We start from the raw sequence: 13,091 nt of genomic DNA, 5'->3' as shown, positions 1-13,091 counted from the left end.
TCAAGACAAGTGAAGCACACCGACTCTTACCTCTCCCATTGCTTTCTGTCTCTTTCTCCTTCCCTGCTAATCTATCTTTCTTTCTCACTCTGATGTCAAAGTAACTGCTCTCTGTTTCCCACTCCCCTCCCTCAGCATTGCTGTTGCTGCTGTGGCTGATAGTTGTGTGACACAGGCTCCAGAGAAGCCAGAGTCCCCCACAAGGAAAGTAGAGGCACCTGACCCCAGTCTATCCCCCGCTGAACCCTGTCCTCCTGGATCCTCTATTCTGTTACCTGCATGTAACGGTGGCCTGCAAGTCACATACTTGAGCACACCATTGTGAGCGCCGAAAGCGCCAAGCGTTCACCGACATGATTATTTACTACACATTCACACCGGACTTGACATCTGAAAAATCTTGATGTTTGAGGAATTTCTGTTTTTCTTTTGATAACGCTCAACAAAGTGAGACGTTTGAAGTGAGTTTCAGACATCTCTATGTGGTGCGTGACGACAACAACAAAACCCTTTCAGCTCGATGAACAACTAAAATGAAACTCGATGAAAACAGTGCCAAGATGAATCCAACTTTAGTAAAAGTCTTAAAATAAAACATCCAGCTCCATTTGGGGTTTAGCTACAGAAGAGGATTAAGGCCACATATGAGAAATGTATTTGAGTTCTGAGTTTAAAGTCAGAAAATAAAAAGTTTTTTTCCACAGACTTCTGACTTTTTCCCAAGAATATTGAGTTTAAAGTCAGAATTCTGACTTAAAAAAAACAAACAAAACCCCTCAGCATTTCTGAGAAAAAAGCTCCAAGCTCCCCTGATCTAAATAATATGGAAGAGGATTAGGGCCACATTTAAAAAAATAAATATATGTGAGTTCTGAGTTTAAAGTCAGAATTCTGAGGAAAAAGTAAAAATGAGGAATTTAAACTCAGTATTCTGAGTAAACAGACAGAAGTCTGGGGAAAAAAGAAAAAAGAATAATGACTTTAAACTCAGAACTCAAATACAATTATTATTTTTTATTTTTTTTTTCACGTGGCCCTATTCCTCTACCATATTTATCAGATCGGGGAGCTTGAACGGAAATTTCAAATTGTCAATCCGAGGGGAATCTGTAAACGTATAGAGGCTTTGTTTTACATGAGCTCCGACGCGCTGATAACGTCTTTGTTGACAACACTGTGCAACCTCCACCCCCTCTGCCTCTTGCTCTCTCTCCCCTGCTTTGTGTGCATGATTGTCGTCAAATATGCATGACATGAGTCATAGTCGTGTCAGTGCTGTTTAACTGTTGTTGTTGTGCCCTACCTGTAGCTCGGCATGTAATGCTCAACGTGGTGAGATGTTACTCATAGCCTAAACTTTCCAGATGAATATCTGTGTCCATTTTCCTGTGGCGTGTCATCAAACATGTTCAGTGTCTTATGAAGAAACTGTTTACTTATATATTTTTTTTGTCTAATCATGTGAATGCAGAATGTGTGTGTGTGTGTGTGTGTGTGTGTGTGTGTGTGTGGGTTGTTTTAATGCAGAGAACCACTGCGAGAAATTCATAGTTTTATGACGACAGGGTTAAAAGGGGAAGCATTTTGCCAGTATAATTCTGCATGTTGATGAGCCGTTAATCAAGCCTGGCCATTTGATAACACGGCTGACTGCACCGCCAGTCACGTCTCTTGTTTGCCCTCACCAAGCAGCACACGATGTGACTCGAAATTGGTCAATCCTGATAAATCACTGGCCCTTCAGAGGCTGCACTGGCACAACAGTGAACGGATTATCAAAATAGATGGGCATTGTCAAAAAAGCAGAATAATGTGTTCATCGCTCTGTCTTTTGCCGCGAGCGTGATGCATGACCTCCAAAAACGGTGGAAAAGCGCTGCCAATCGTGGCGCCATTCCCCGGGCAAAATAAATCTACTCGCTTGTGTTCCTGACGTGCAGCTGCTGTCGTTGACACAGTTGCAAACACTCGCCGGAATAAATCACTCTGGTGCCAACTGCCTGGCCCCTATTTACGACAATATCTAAAAAAGAATCCCATGCGGAACGTTAAAAAATGGATGATGGATTTGGAGCGGGATGTCATCAAACAACATCAACTGTGTTTTCTCAACGTAGGTACAAACCCTTCCACCGTAGTGGTTGGAAAGGATTTTCCAGGACTGAAATGTAGACCCATTGTGACTTTGGAGGACACTTGAAATTACTGATAAGACTCTACAGTGAAGTCAAAGTGAAGCACAATTTGAAAGATGATTGCTAGAGATATTATTTGTATTTTTTGTGCCCCTTGGATTTACACACCGGCCACCAGTGTGTTTTTCACCTTTGCTGTGTGGAGACCTTTTTCAAATGTTATAAATGGTAACTGGAATCATTCACTGTTGTTGTTTTTAAAAAATGGTACTTGGTTTCCTCTGTACATAATGTTATGCAGTGCAACTGTCTATATCAATCACCTTTTTAATTTCATGTTGGTTTGTATAGCAGTGTATGTAATCTAGCATCAATGCCCGAGGTGTTGAAAAAGGTTTGGAAACTGTCCCGCGTGTGTGTGTGTGTGTGTGTGTTGTGTGTGTGTGTGTGTGTGTGTGTGTGTGTGTGTGTGTGTGTGTGTGTGTGTAATTGCAAAGTTAAATGTTCCAAAAAAAACTACAAAAAAAAAGCAAAAACCTTCCAACAACAGAAATCACTTTTTTTTTTGATAAACTTGTCAAAGAACAAAAACAGAAGTCATTTTGTTTTATTCTTGTTTAGTTCTTTCATCTCTTGCGAGAAAAGGAGTGAAGAGAAATAAAAAAAAAATAAAAAATGCCTGAGCTCTGCGGGGTAATTGTTGTCCGCCTTTTGAAAAGATCGGAGCGAGACAAAGCATGAAAGTAATTGCCTCCCAAAGATCAAATCACATTTATCCCGTCTTGCAATTAAAAGTATCATTAGCATTTAAATTGCCAAATAAGATTGTGATCAACAGAAATCAATGAGAGCACCGAGGACTGGCTTCACATTGTTTTCCACGAGTGGGGCTGTGCGGTCATACAGCGGCTCTTTTAATCCAAGCGCTTCTGGGGATGCAGCACTTCACTTTCTCCCACATGCTGCGGACAGCAAGAGTGTTTTCTAACCATCGTACCGAGGGTCGTCCTAACTCTTGAGTATCTGCAGCTCAAAAACTGCCTTCGTCGTTGCAAGCATTCCTAATAGAAAGCTCACTTTTCTTTCATGAGTGCATTGTCATTTTCTTTTGCTGTAAATCTTCCCTCGCAGATTACTCTTCTCAGTTTAAGGATTAGTTATGTTTTCTCCTCGCTATCCCCTTTAAATCTCCCCTTAAGCTGCCCTGAGCCTTTTGTAGCCAACAGAGCGAGGCGGAGCGAGGTCTTCAAGGTGGATGTCTGAGTGGGAAATGCTGCAAACTTGAATGTAGCTTATGGTTCCCTGCCCGGTGCTTTCTGCTCCCCACAGGCCTGTGGTGCTTGTCAGCTTTCATTAGTGTCTGAGTCTCACAGAGAACCAACGCCCACACGCTGCCTGCATCCCATTCAGCTCTGAGGAAGTCGGTGTGTAGGCACACAGCTGAGATATAGATGCACATGGGGGGGGGGGTCAAGCTGAGATGCATCTGACTAATGACTGCTCGAGCAAACTTTAAGCTCAAACCGCAGAATGAGTTTGATTGTAATGCATCACGGGGGAGAATATTTCACACACATTTCAAGTAGTGAATATCTTACCTACCCTATGACATATCATAGCAGCCACCTTAATAAATATTTAATGTTGCACAGCTTATCAACCCTTATTTTAACTCTTACTTACTCTTTATTTGGGTTGACAGTCTCTTGTACTTTAGATCTTTTTATTCCCAATGGCAATTTTGGCTAGTCAAAAGGTTCCATCTCCACAGTTGTATGCTCAAATGCTAAGACGAGAGACTGCATTAGCCATATATAACATTCACAAGAAGCAAGAAGAAATGGAAATAATGAAATAAATGCTTAAAATCAAAGGCTAAGCTTATTAAGCTTGAAAGCAAGCTTTGGATGGGAAAGTTATTTAATTATTTAGCTGGAGTTCGCCGTCGTAGAGTATTATTGTAAAGAAATAAAGGCATTCACCTGCGAGGCTGCAAAACGGTTCCTGGGTGACTCCACAGCTGACACTGTGAATCTTTTTTATAATGAATTATTCAAACCATAAACACTGCTGCATTTCAATCCACTTTCAATTAGTTTGTCACGTGCATTTAAGTTTATTCTATACAACTAGATACCTGTTTTGCACTTGTAGCTTATTCTGTGTGCAAGATCCAAGATTCAAAATCCTTTATTTTTTATATATATAAAATAATTTTTATATATATATATATATATATATATATATAAAATTTATTTTACAGGGAAATTCACACTGCTGCAGCAGCACGTGATAGGGGGAAAGTACAATACACTAAAGATAAACAAATAAATATAAGTAAAGAGAATAAATAGTAAACATGTATTTCCAAATGCTACATGCTAATGGTAGAATACTTTACCAAACTGTCCGTTGTAAAGATTCATCACAGTTTATGGGTTTACTTATGACCTACCGTAATTGCCATAGCTGTTCCCTTTCATTTCTATCTCCTGTGGTTTTGAGAATGTGGCCAAATTCTCTAAACCACTTGTTTCTTGGTACTTGTGGCAATGTCATTTTAGTAGATCTCAGCAATTACATTGGGGAGATCATCAGCATCATAACTGATAGAAATTATGTCCAGAAGTAAGAAAATTATACCCACCTTATAATAAACTGAAGTTATCCTTTAGATACAGTCAAAGATGTCAGCATGCAATGCTCCCAGCAAAGAAAGGAGGTTCACACAGCCGGAGAGATGAAAACGAATTGCAGATAGAGATGAGACAGCTTCAGGAGCATCTCGGAAAACAAAAAATCAAGTAGCAAATCTTGGGAAAAAACATTTATCTTACAAAGTTCAATTAGCAATAGTGTTTCTTCATGTATTACTTCCTGCTAGTGAAAGACAGGGCATTAATGTCCTGCACACTAACAGACACAGAGTATTTTAAAGATGAGTGCTTTACAGTGTTAGTTTTGGAATTGGGACACAGCTTGAGCACACAGCTATACTGTATGTTTGTGCGCTCTGCACTCATGCCACTCCATTAAACACAGATTGTACTTTTGGCTCGGTTTTCCTGCTACTGTGTCAAGCCGTAGTGACGGCGTACACACTGGCGGTCTCCTGAGGCTGCTGTTTGTGCGTAACGTGATTACAGACGTAGCTGAATTCAATCAAGAAAAGGGAGCTATGACAGGGAGGAAATGGTTGCTGCTGGGTGGTAGTCATGAGACGAGGGAGTTTCTTCATTTCGGGTCAGATTTGATAAACCCACTCTGCATATGGGTGCCCCACAACACACTACGTATTTGAACAGGCCTCCTTCACATAATGTGCAACAAAATGCAATCATCGAAGGTCCTATGAAAATGGCTGGCTCTGAATGCAAATGCTGTATCACATATAAACATGGTATGATTTCATCCCGCTTGAATGATTCCAACGTGAAGATGTGCAACTGATTTGCCTCAAAACTAGGGCTATCAGTCGATTTCAAATATTTAATCGCATGGTTGTCCATATTTAGCTCGCGATTAATCGCATATTAATCACCCATTTTTTATCTGCTCGAAATGTACTTTCAAAAGGGATATTTTTAAAGGTTTTAATGCTCTTCAAATCAACATGTGAGAAGATACAAATAAAAAATGCTTGCTTCATGCAAATGTTTATTTCTGTTGCAATCCTCCAAAACAATGACAAATACTGTCAGTGGTGGCTCTCGAAGGCAACTCATACGTGCAGGCGTTGGATGCGATGCAAATTATTTCAAGCAGACCTTCGTTCTCTACAGTGTTTATTGGCCTGCTAGCTGTAGCCACCCATTTAGCTATCACTGTTAAAACTGTGTTTCTTGTAGAGTTGTCCAGACGTCTCCGTTGTAAACTATCCAGCATGGTGTGCCTTTGATCAGGGGGAGGGGGGTTCTCTGCATCCGCCGTATGATATCCAACAGTAACGAGTAGTATGAAAGACCGAAATGCCGCGTAAAGATGTTGGTTAGGAGGGTGGATGGGTCAAACAAAACCGCACTTTCACCCAGGAGACCGGGGTTTGTGTCCCGTTCTTGTCCCGCGTGTCACAGAAACGTACATTTTGTAACCCCACCCACCATCTTTTCCTAAACCTAACTGTCCCGTTTTTGTGCCGCATGTCAGTCAGTACGTCCCCACCCAGAGCGTCAAAAGTGACGCCAAGATTCCCAACGCTAAAGGAGACATTTAGCGTGAAAAGGCACATGACCAAGCATCCGTATTTTACGTGATGGGATAGTGAGAATGTGTTGCCGAATCACAGATTGTGTGGGTGTTAATGGCGCGTCAACACAAATTAGTGGCATTATTATCTAATAACTCATCATTATTGCGTTCATTTTGACAGCCCTGCTGGAAACGCAGTAAATATTGTATTGAATGTTGGATAATGCTGCATTTCCTTTTAATGAAATGACAGTTAGGTCCGAGCATGAGGTTTTCATCAGCTATTTGTTTCAGCTAATTGAAGAAATGTAATTCGGTGTCTCAGTGTATGCACAGGGATGGCAGAGGCTGACACTCACACTTTGTCTCATGCATTTCTTGAAAGCAAATGATCTTGTCGGCTGTCACGGCTTTTCTTTCTCTCACCTGTATCAGAATCCAGTCAATCATAGGCAACGCATTACAATACTTTTATAATGAGGGCGCTGCTGCTGTAGCTGCGGAAACCACGTTTCCACAAGACTCATAATTATCCGTCTCGGAGAAAATGGATGCTCTCGCGTCTGAAGGCTCTGCGACAGCAGAGGTTACTGTGTGCTGTCTTTCTGTGTGTTTGCTGTGCCTCTGTGCTGCAGGCAGGCTGAAGAGGGTGCCACATGAATCTGGCAGTGGCACGGCAGCACTGTCTGGAGACAAGGTGATACGGACTGGAAATAATGAGCGTGAAAGGAAGAGTTAAGAGGTGCACTCATGCACACATTTTCTGCACATTAAAACGCTGGCTTGGCCTTGCGGAAAGGTCATGTTATTCAATAAGGATGTGAACCAGTGCGAATGGGATGTGGGAGGAGCCGGAGATAATGCATGTAGGTACACAGCTCAGTGTCTGTGCTCCACTTCATTATCTTTGATCACTCCTGATATCATGTCAGAATGCAGCAGATGACATCTGACTGCCAGCGTGTTGCAGGGAAGGGGTTTTCTTTGTAACGATTTGGAAGCAACAGCCCCTCTGCTTCCTTGTCTGAAATAATTATCCAGATGCACTTCAAACAATTCCAACATCAAGCTTTCAATTACTGCTGTCTTTTCTCCGCTCCCAATTTAATTTCCCCTTTTTATTATCATAGCCACGACTGTATGCCGGGTTGGCCTTTTTATCTCCAGTGAAAACTTCATTCTCCGTGTGAAGGAAATAGTTGTTTGCTGTTCCTGTTAATGGCAGCATGTACATGAGTACAGGTGTTCAGCTGTCGAGGCTTTGTTCTTCCCCAGGTGTGTCCACAGAGGGGTGGGGCAGGCACTTTGGGATTAGGGGGTGTTATTGCCAGGGATCCAGGGAAAGGTGGAGAGCAGAAGCCGCCTGCTGAGCTCTCTGAGCCACAGCTCAGGACAACACGTCAATCAAAGAGTGGCTGCACAGTGGGCGGGCTGTGTGTCCGCGTGGTACTCTGAAAGAGGCTCAATCCACCCTGAGGACTTGACTCACACATGCCCTTCTCCCTGCCCCCCTATACTCCCCCCATCCCTATCTCCTCACCTCAGTGTCCAATTACAGCCCACTCTCATTAGCACAGTGTCTCTCCAGCGAGAGCCTTTGAAAGGGCAGGGGGAAGGGCTGCCGCCGCAACAAAGCCACCAACACCAGATCTATCAAAATCCGAGGAAAGAGTGAAAAAGGCAAGTGCAGGCAGGACTTCTCATTATAGAGTGCTGTAGTAGGTGAGGGACGTTGAAGAGTGGCGATCCCTTACTGTGCTGAGTGTCATGTTATCTTCTCGCTCTCTTAACAGGACCGACCTCCCACCTGCCCACAAGCCAGCCCCTCCCCCGCCTAAAAAGAAGAACAGTGACATGAAGGGACACCTGACATCCGATGACATCCAGGTAAGAGCTTCCTGCATCTCCTCCTCTTTTCTTAATCTTGTTCACTCTGGCAAAGAGTTACAAAGTCTGAGAACTTTTCAGATTTCTGTCTCACGTTCTTGCCACTTTGTCACTCTTTTGAGTGAAATATTGCCAATTTAAGCCCAAGTGTATTTAAAAAAAATTATGTAAAACAAGTCAGAACCATAGACTGTATATAAAGATGGACGACGCATCTCCACTGCCTCCCACTGTATGAAAGTGAAGCCAAAGTATCCCAGATACGGGCGCTGCCATCTTGTATAATTTTGGAACCAGAGACCGGAAGTACCAGAGCAGTAGTAGTCTATATCCATGACCTTCAACTTCCGGGATTGCTCAGTTGCCGGTGAAAATTTTGCTGTATGTCATTCATTTCGGCAAGATGCCCGTTACCTTCCGCTTTCTTTGTGTTGGTTTTCTAATCTCCGGTGGATTTCTGAGGACTATGGTTAACTGCTCCTCAGATCTCTGCAGGGTAAATCCAGACAGCTAGCTAGACTATCTGTCCAATCTGAGTTTTCTGTTGCACGACTAAAACTACTTTTGAACGTACACATGTTCCACCAAAACAATTTCCTTCCCGAGGCTATTTTGCAGAGGCACTGTGGCTCCGCCCAACGCTTAGCGCCGCCCAGGATGATTGTGATTGGTTTAAAGAAATGCCATTAAACTATAGCACGTTTTTCTCCCATCCAGGAATGCTGTGTGGACTAGCCAGACCTTCCTTTGCAGCGCTTTGGAGGAAGGTCTGGCAATGCAAGACTAGAGCAGTAGTGATCGAGCGGTATCAAAGTCCCGCCCATACGCCCGCCCGACCAATCACAAGTCAATCACACCTGTCAATCATGAGGTTTCTAATAAAAAAAAAACGTATTAGAAGATGAACACTTCAACAAATATCGGCGTGATAAGAACCACCTAAAATGACAGAAACCATCTTTGAGAAAAATGTATTTGACGTGTACTTTGATTTTTCAGTTTGGCCCATGTCCCATCCGCTAACAAGGAAGGGGCGTGGTTAATTCAATTCAATTCAATTTTATTTATAGTATCAAATCATAACATAAGTTATCTCGAGACACTTTACAGATAGAGTAGGTCTAGACCACACTCTATATTTTACAAAGCCCCAACAATTCCAACAATTCCAGTAATTCCCTCAAGAGCAAGCAGTGCGACAGTGGCGAGGAAAAACTCCCTCTTGGGAAGAAACCTCGGACAGACCCAGGCTCTTGGTAGGCGGTGTCTGCAGCGAGTTGGGGGTGTGATGAACAGTGGCGATAGTAGTCACATTAATAATGGAACAGTGACTGGATGTAGCGGGAAGCTGCAGGGTTCAGCAGGACGCAGCATTACATTGCAGGGCATCGCTGAGCTCAGCAGGGAGTGCAGCAGGACCACGGCGACAGCTGCAACCAGGGTCTTGGTGCAAACGTTCTCCAAGGAAATACGCTGGGGGAAAAAAAGCATAAGGACTCCGGGGAGTAAACTCCCCAGAAGCTAGGATTAGTAACAAGCATTTCTGGGACGGGCTGCACACAAATAGTAATAGTAATAGTAACAGTAATAGAAACAGTAATAGAAAGGGAGAAGAGAGAGCAGCTCAGTGTGTCAAAGGAAGGAAGTCCCCCGGCAGTCTAGGACTATAACAGCGTAACTATAACAGGTAACTAAGAGAGACAGGTCATAAGGAGAGGTAGCTTTTTCGGGCTTAGAACTCTCCCCCTGCCGGATCTGGCTTGGCTGGCCTGCCTCCCTCTACTTTGTTATGTATTATTAATCTAACAATTATGAAGAGAAGCAGTTGGGCCAGTTAGGTGAACACTGCAACTCCTCACTCCCTAACTATAAGCTTTATCAAATAGGAGAGTTTTAAGTTCATTCTTGAATGAGGTGACAGTTTCTGCCCCCGAACCCAGATCGGGAGCTGGTTCCATAGGAGAGGAGCCTGATAACTGAAGGCTCTAGCTCCCATTCTACTTTTAGAGACTCTAGGTACCACCAGTAACTCTGCATTCTGGGGCCGCAGTGCTCTAGTAGGACAATAGGGTATTAGGAGCTCTTCTAAATATGATGGTGCTAGACCATTTAGAGCTTTGTAGGTCAAGAGAAGGACTTTAAACTCAATCCTGGATTCAACAGGAAGCCAATGCAGAGAAGCTAATACAGGAGAAATATGATCTCTTTTCTTAGTTCTTGTGAGAACACGCGCTGCAGCATTCTGGATCAGCTGGAGAGTCTTAAGAGACTTATTTGAGCAACCTGACAGTAGGGAATTACAATAGTCCAGCCTGGAAGTAACAAATGCATGGACTAGTTTTTCAGCGTGCGTTTTGAGACAGGATATTCCTAATTTTGGCAATGTTACGAAGATGAAAAAAGGCTGTTCTTGAGGTTTGTTTTAGATTGGCATTAAAGGATATATCCTGATCAAAGATAACTCCTAAATTTCTAACAGTGGTGCTGGAGGCCAGGGCAACACCATCCAGAGTAGCTATATCTCTAGATAATGAAGTTCGGAGGTGTTTAGGGCCCAGCACAATAACTTCAGTTTTGTTAGGGTTTAACATCAGAAAATTATAGGTCATCCAGGATTTTATATCCTTAATGCACTCTTGAAATTTTGCTAGCTGACTGGTTTCGTCTGGTTTGATTGACAAGTATAATTGGGTGTCATCCGCATAACAGTGAAAGTTAATTGAGTGTTTTCTAATAATATTGCCTAGAGGAAGCATATATAAGGAGAATAGAATTGGTCCAAGCACTGAGCCTTGAGGAACCCCATGGCTAACTTTAGCGTACTTGGAGGATTTATCATTAACATTCACAAATTGAGATCGATCAGAGAAATAGGACCTAAACCAACTCAGAGCAATTCCTTTAATGCCAACCAAGTGTTCCAATCTCTGTAACAGGATTGAATGGTCAATTGTGTCAAATGCAGCACTAAGATCTAGTAAAACAAGAATGGAGACAAGACCTTTGTCTGCAGCAAGTTAAAGGTCGTTAGTAATTTTCACCAGTGCCGTCTCTGTGCTATGATTCTTTCTAAATCCTGATTGAAAGTCATCAAATAAACTGTTGCTATGTAGAAAATCACATAACTGATTAGCAACCACCTTCTCAAGGATCTTGGATAGAAAAGGAAGGTTAGATATAGGTCTATAGTTTGCTAAGACCTCAGGATCCAGGGTGGGTTTTTTCAGAAGAGGTTTTATCACAGCTACTTTAAATGACTGTGGTACATAACCTGTTAATAGAGACATATTGATCATATCTAGTAATGAGGTGTTAACCACAGGTAATGCTTCTTTGAGTAGTCTCGTTGGGATGGGGTCCAAGAGACAGGTAGATGGCTTAGCTGAGGATATCTTTAACAATAATTGTTGAAGATCTATAGGATAAAAGCAGTCTAAGTATATGTCGAGACTAGTCTTTATTTCTAACGACTCTCGTTTAAAGGTGAACCGTTAGAAGTTGAGTGTAAAAGGTGATGAATTTTATCTCTAATTGTTGTAATTTTATCATTGAAGAAGCTCATGAAGTCATCACTACTCAGAGCTAGAGGAATAGATGGCTCAGTAGAGCTGTGGCTATCTGTCAGCCTGGCGACAGTGCTGAAAAAGAACCCTTGGGTTGTTCTTGTTTTCTTCTATTAGTGATGAGTAATAGTCTGATCTGGCCTTTCTTAGGGCCTTCCTATAGGTTTTGAGACTTTCTTGCCAATCCAAACGAGATTCTTCCACCTTGGTGGAACGCCAGCATATTCGAGGTTTCCGGAGATTTGTTTTAATTTGGCGAGTTTGGGAGTTATACCAAGGTGCTAGTTTCCTTTGCTTCATCATCTTCTTTTTCAGGGGAGCGACGGAGTCTAAGGTCGTCCGTAGGCTATGCGTGAACACCGTCTACCAAATGCATCAATTTGAGGAGGGACTGAGGTTAACATACAGGTCCTCTGTTATGTTAAGGCATGACATAGAGTCGAATGCTGTTGGAATATCTTCTTTAAATTTAGCTATAGCACTGTCAGATAAGCATCTGGTGTAGGAGCTTTTATCTAATTTAATATAATCAGGTAGTAAGAATTCGAAAGTGATTAAAGAATGATCTGATAATACCGAATTCTGCGAAAATATTATTAAATCCTCAATTTCAATACCATATGCCAGCACAAGGTCGAGGGTGTGGTTAAAACAGTGTCGCGTTGCTGCACACCTCTGACTGAAACCGATTGAATCCAGTAATGAGTTGAAAGCAGTACTAAGGCTGTCAACGTCGGTCCACGTGGATATTAAAATCACCTACAAGAAGTACTTTGTCTGATTTAAGGACTAAACATGATAAAAACTCTGAGAATTCAGATAAAAATTCAGAATACGGACCTGGAGCCCTGTAAATAACAACGAATATAATTGGCTGTAATGTTTCCCATTTTGGATGTTGAAGATTAAGAACAAGACTTTCAAATGAGTTATAATGTAATTTAGGTTTAGGAGTAATTAGCAGGCTTGCATCAAAGATGGCTGCAACTCCCCCCTCCGGCCTGAGCCTCTAGGGAATTTGAGTATTAATATGGCTGGGAGGAGTGGCTTCATTTAGACTAACATAGTCTTCATGGCCCAGCCAGGTTTCAGTAAGACAAAATAAATCAATTTTATTGTCTGATATCAACTCGTTTACCAGTACTGCTTTAGAAGACAGAGATCTAATATTTAATAGTCCACATCTAATTTTCCTATTTTGTTCTATTGCAGTAGTTTTAATTCCAATTAGGTTGTTAAGTATAGCGCATCTTTGTTTTACCTTTGATTTAACCGATCTGAGTCGGGGGACAGACACCGTGCTTATTAGACTATGAGT

At 42.2% G+C, this 13,091-nt stretch overlaps 1 protein-coding gene across 5 annotated transcripts in view; it reads left to right on the top strand.

Moving 5' to 3' along the window:
- The window catches only part of nectin1b (nectin cell adhesion molecule 1b), a 236,945-nt gene that overhangs the window by 162,571 nt on the left and 61,283 nt on the right, over positions 1-13,091 (top strand). For 4 of the 5 annotated variants that reach the window (XM_039818720.1, XM_039818754.1, XM_039818727.1 and 1 more), the window contains exons 7-8: positions 136-204; positions 8,117-8,210. In XM_039818720.1, coding sequence (XP_039674654.1) covers positions 136-204; positions 8,117-8,210 — 163 coding nt within the window. The remainder of the gene's footprint in view (positions 1-135; positions 205-8,116; positions 8,211-13,091) is intronic. The other variant, XM_039818736.1, reaches the window with a different exon arrangement.

This window comes from Perca fluviatilis, chromosome 2 (assembly GCF_010015445.1).
Source record: "Perca fluviatilis chromosome 2, GENO_Pfluv_1.0, whole genome shotgun sequence".
NCBI lineage: Eukaryota > Metazoa > Chordata > Actinopteri > Perciformes > Percidae > Perca > Perca fluviatilis.
The sequence above is the reverse complement of the archived record's forward strand: the minus strand, read 5'-3'. Positions and strand labels throughout refer to the sequence as shown.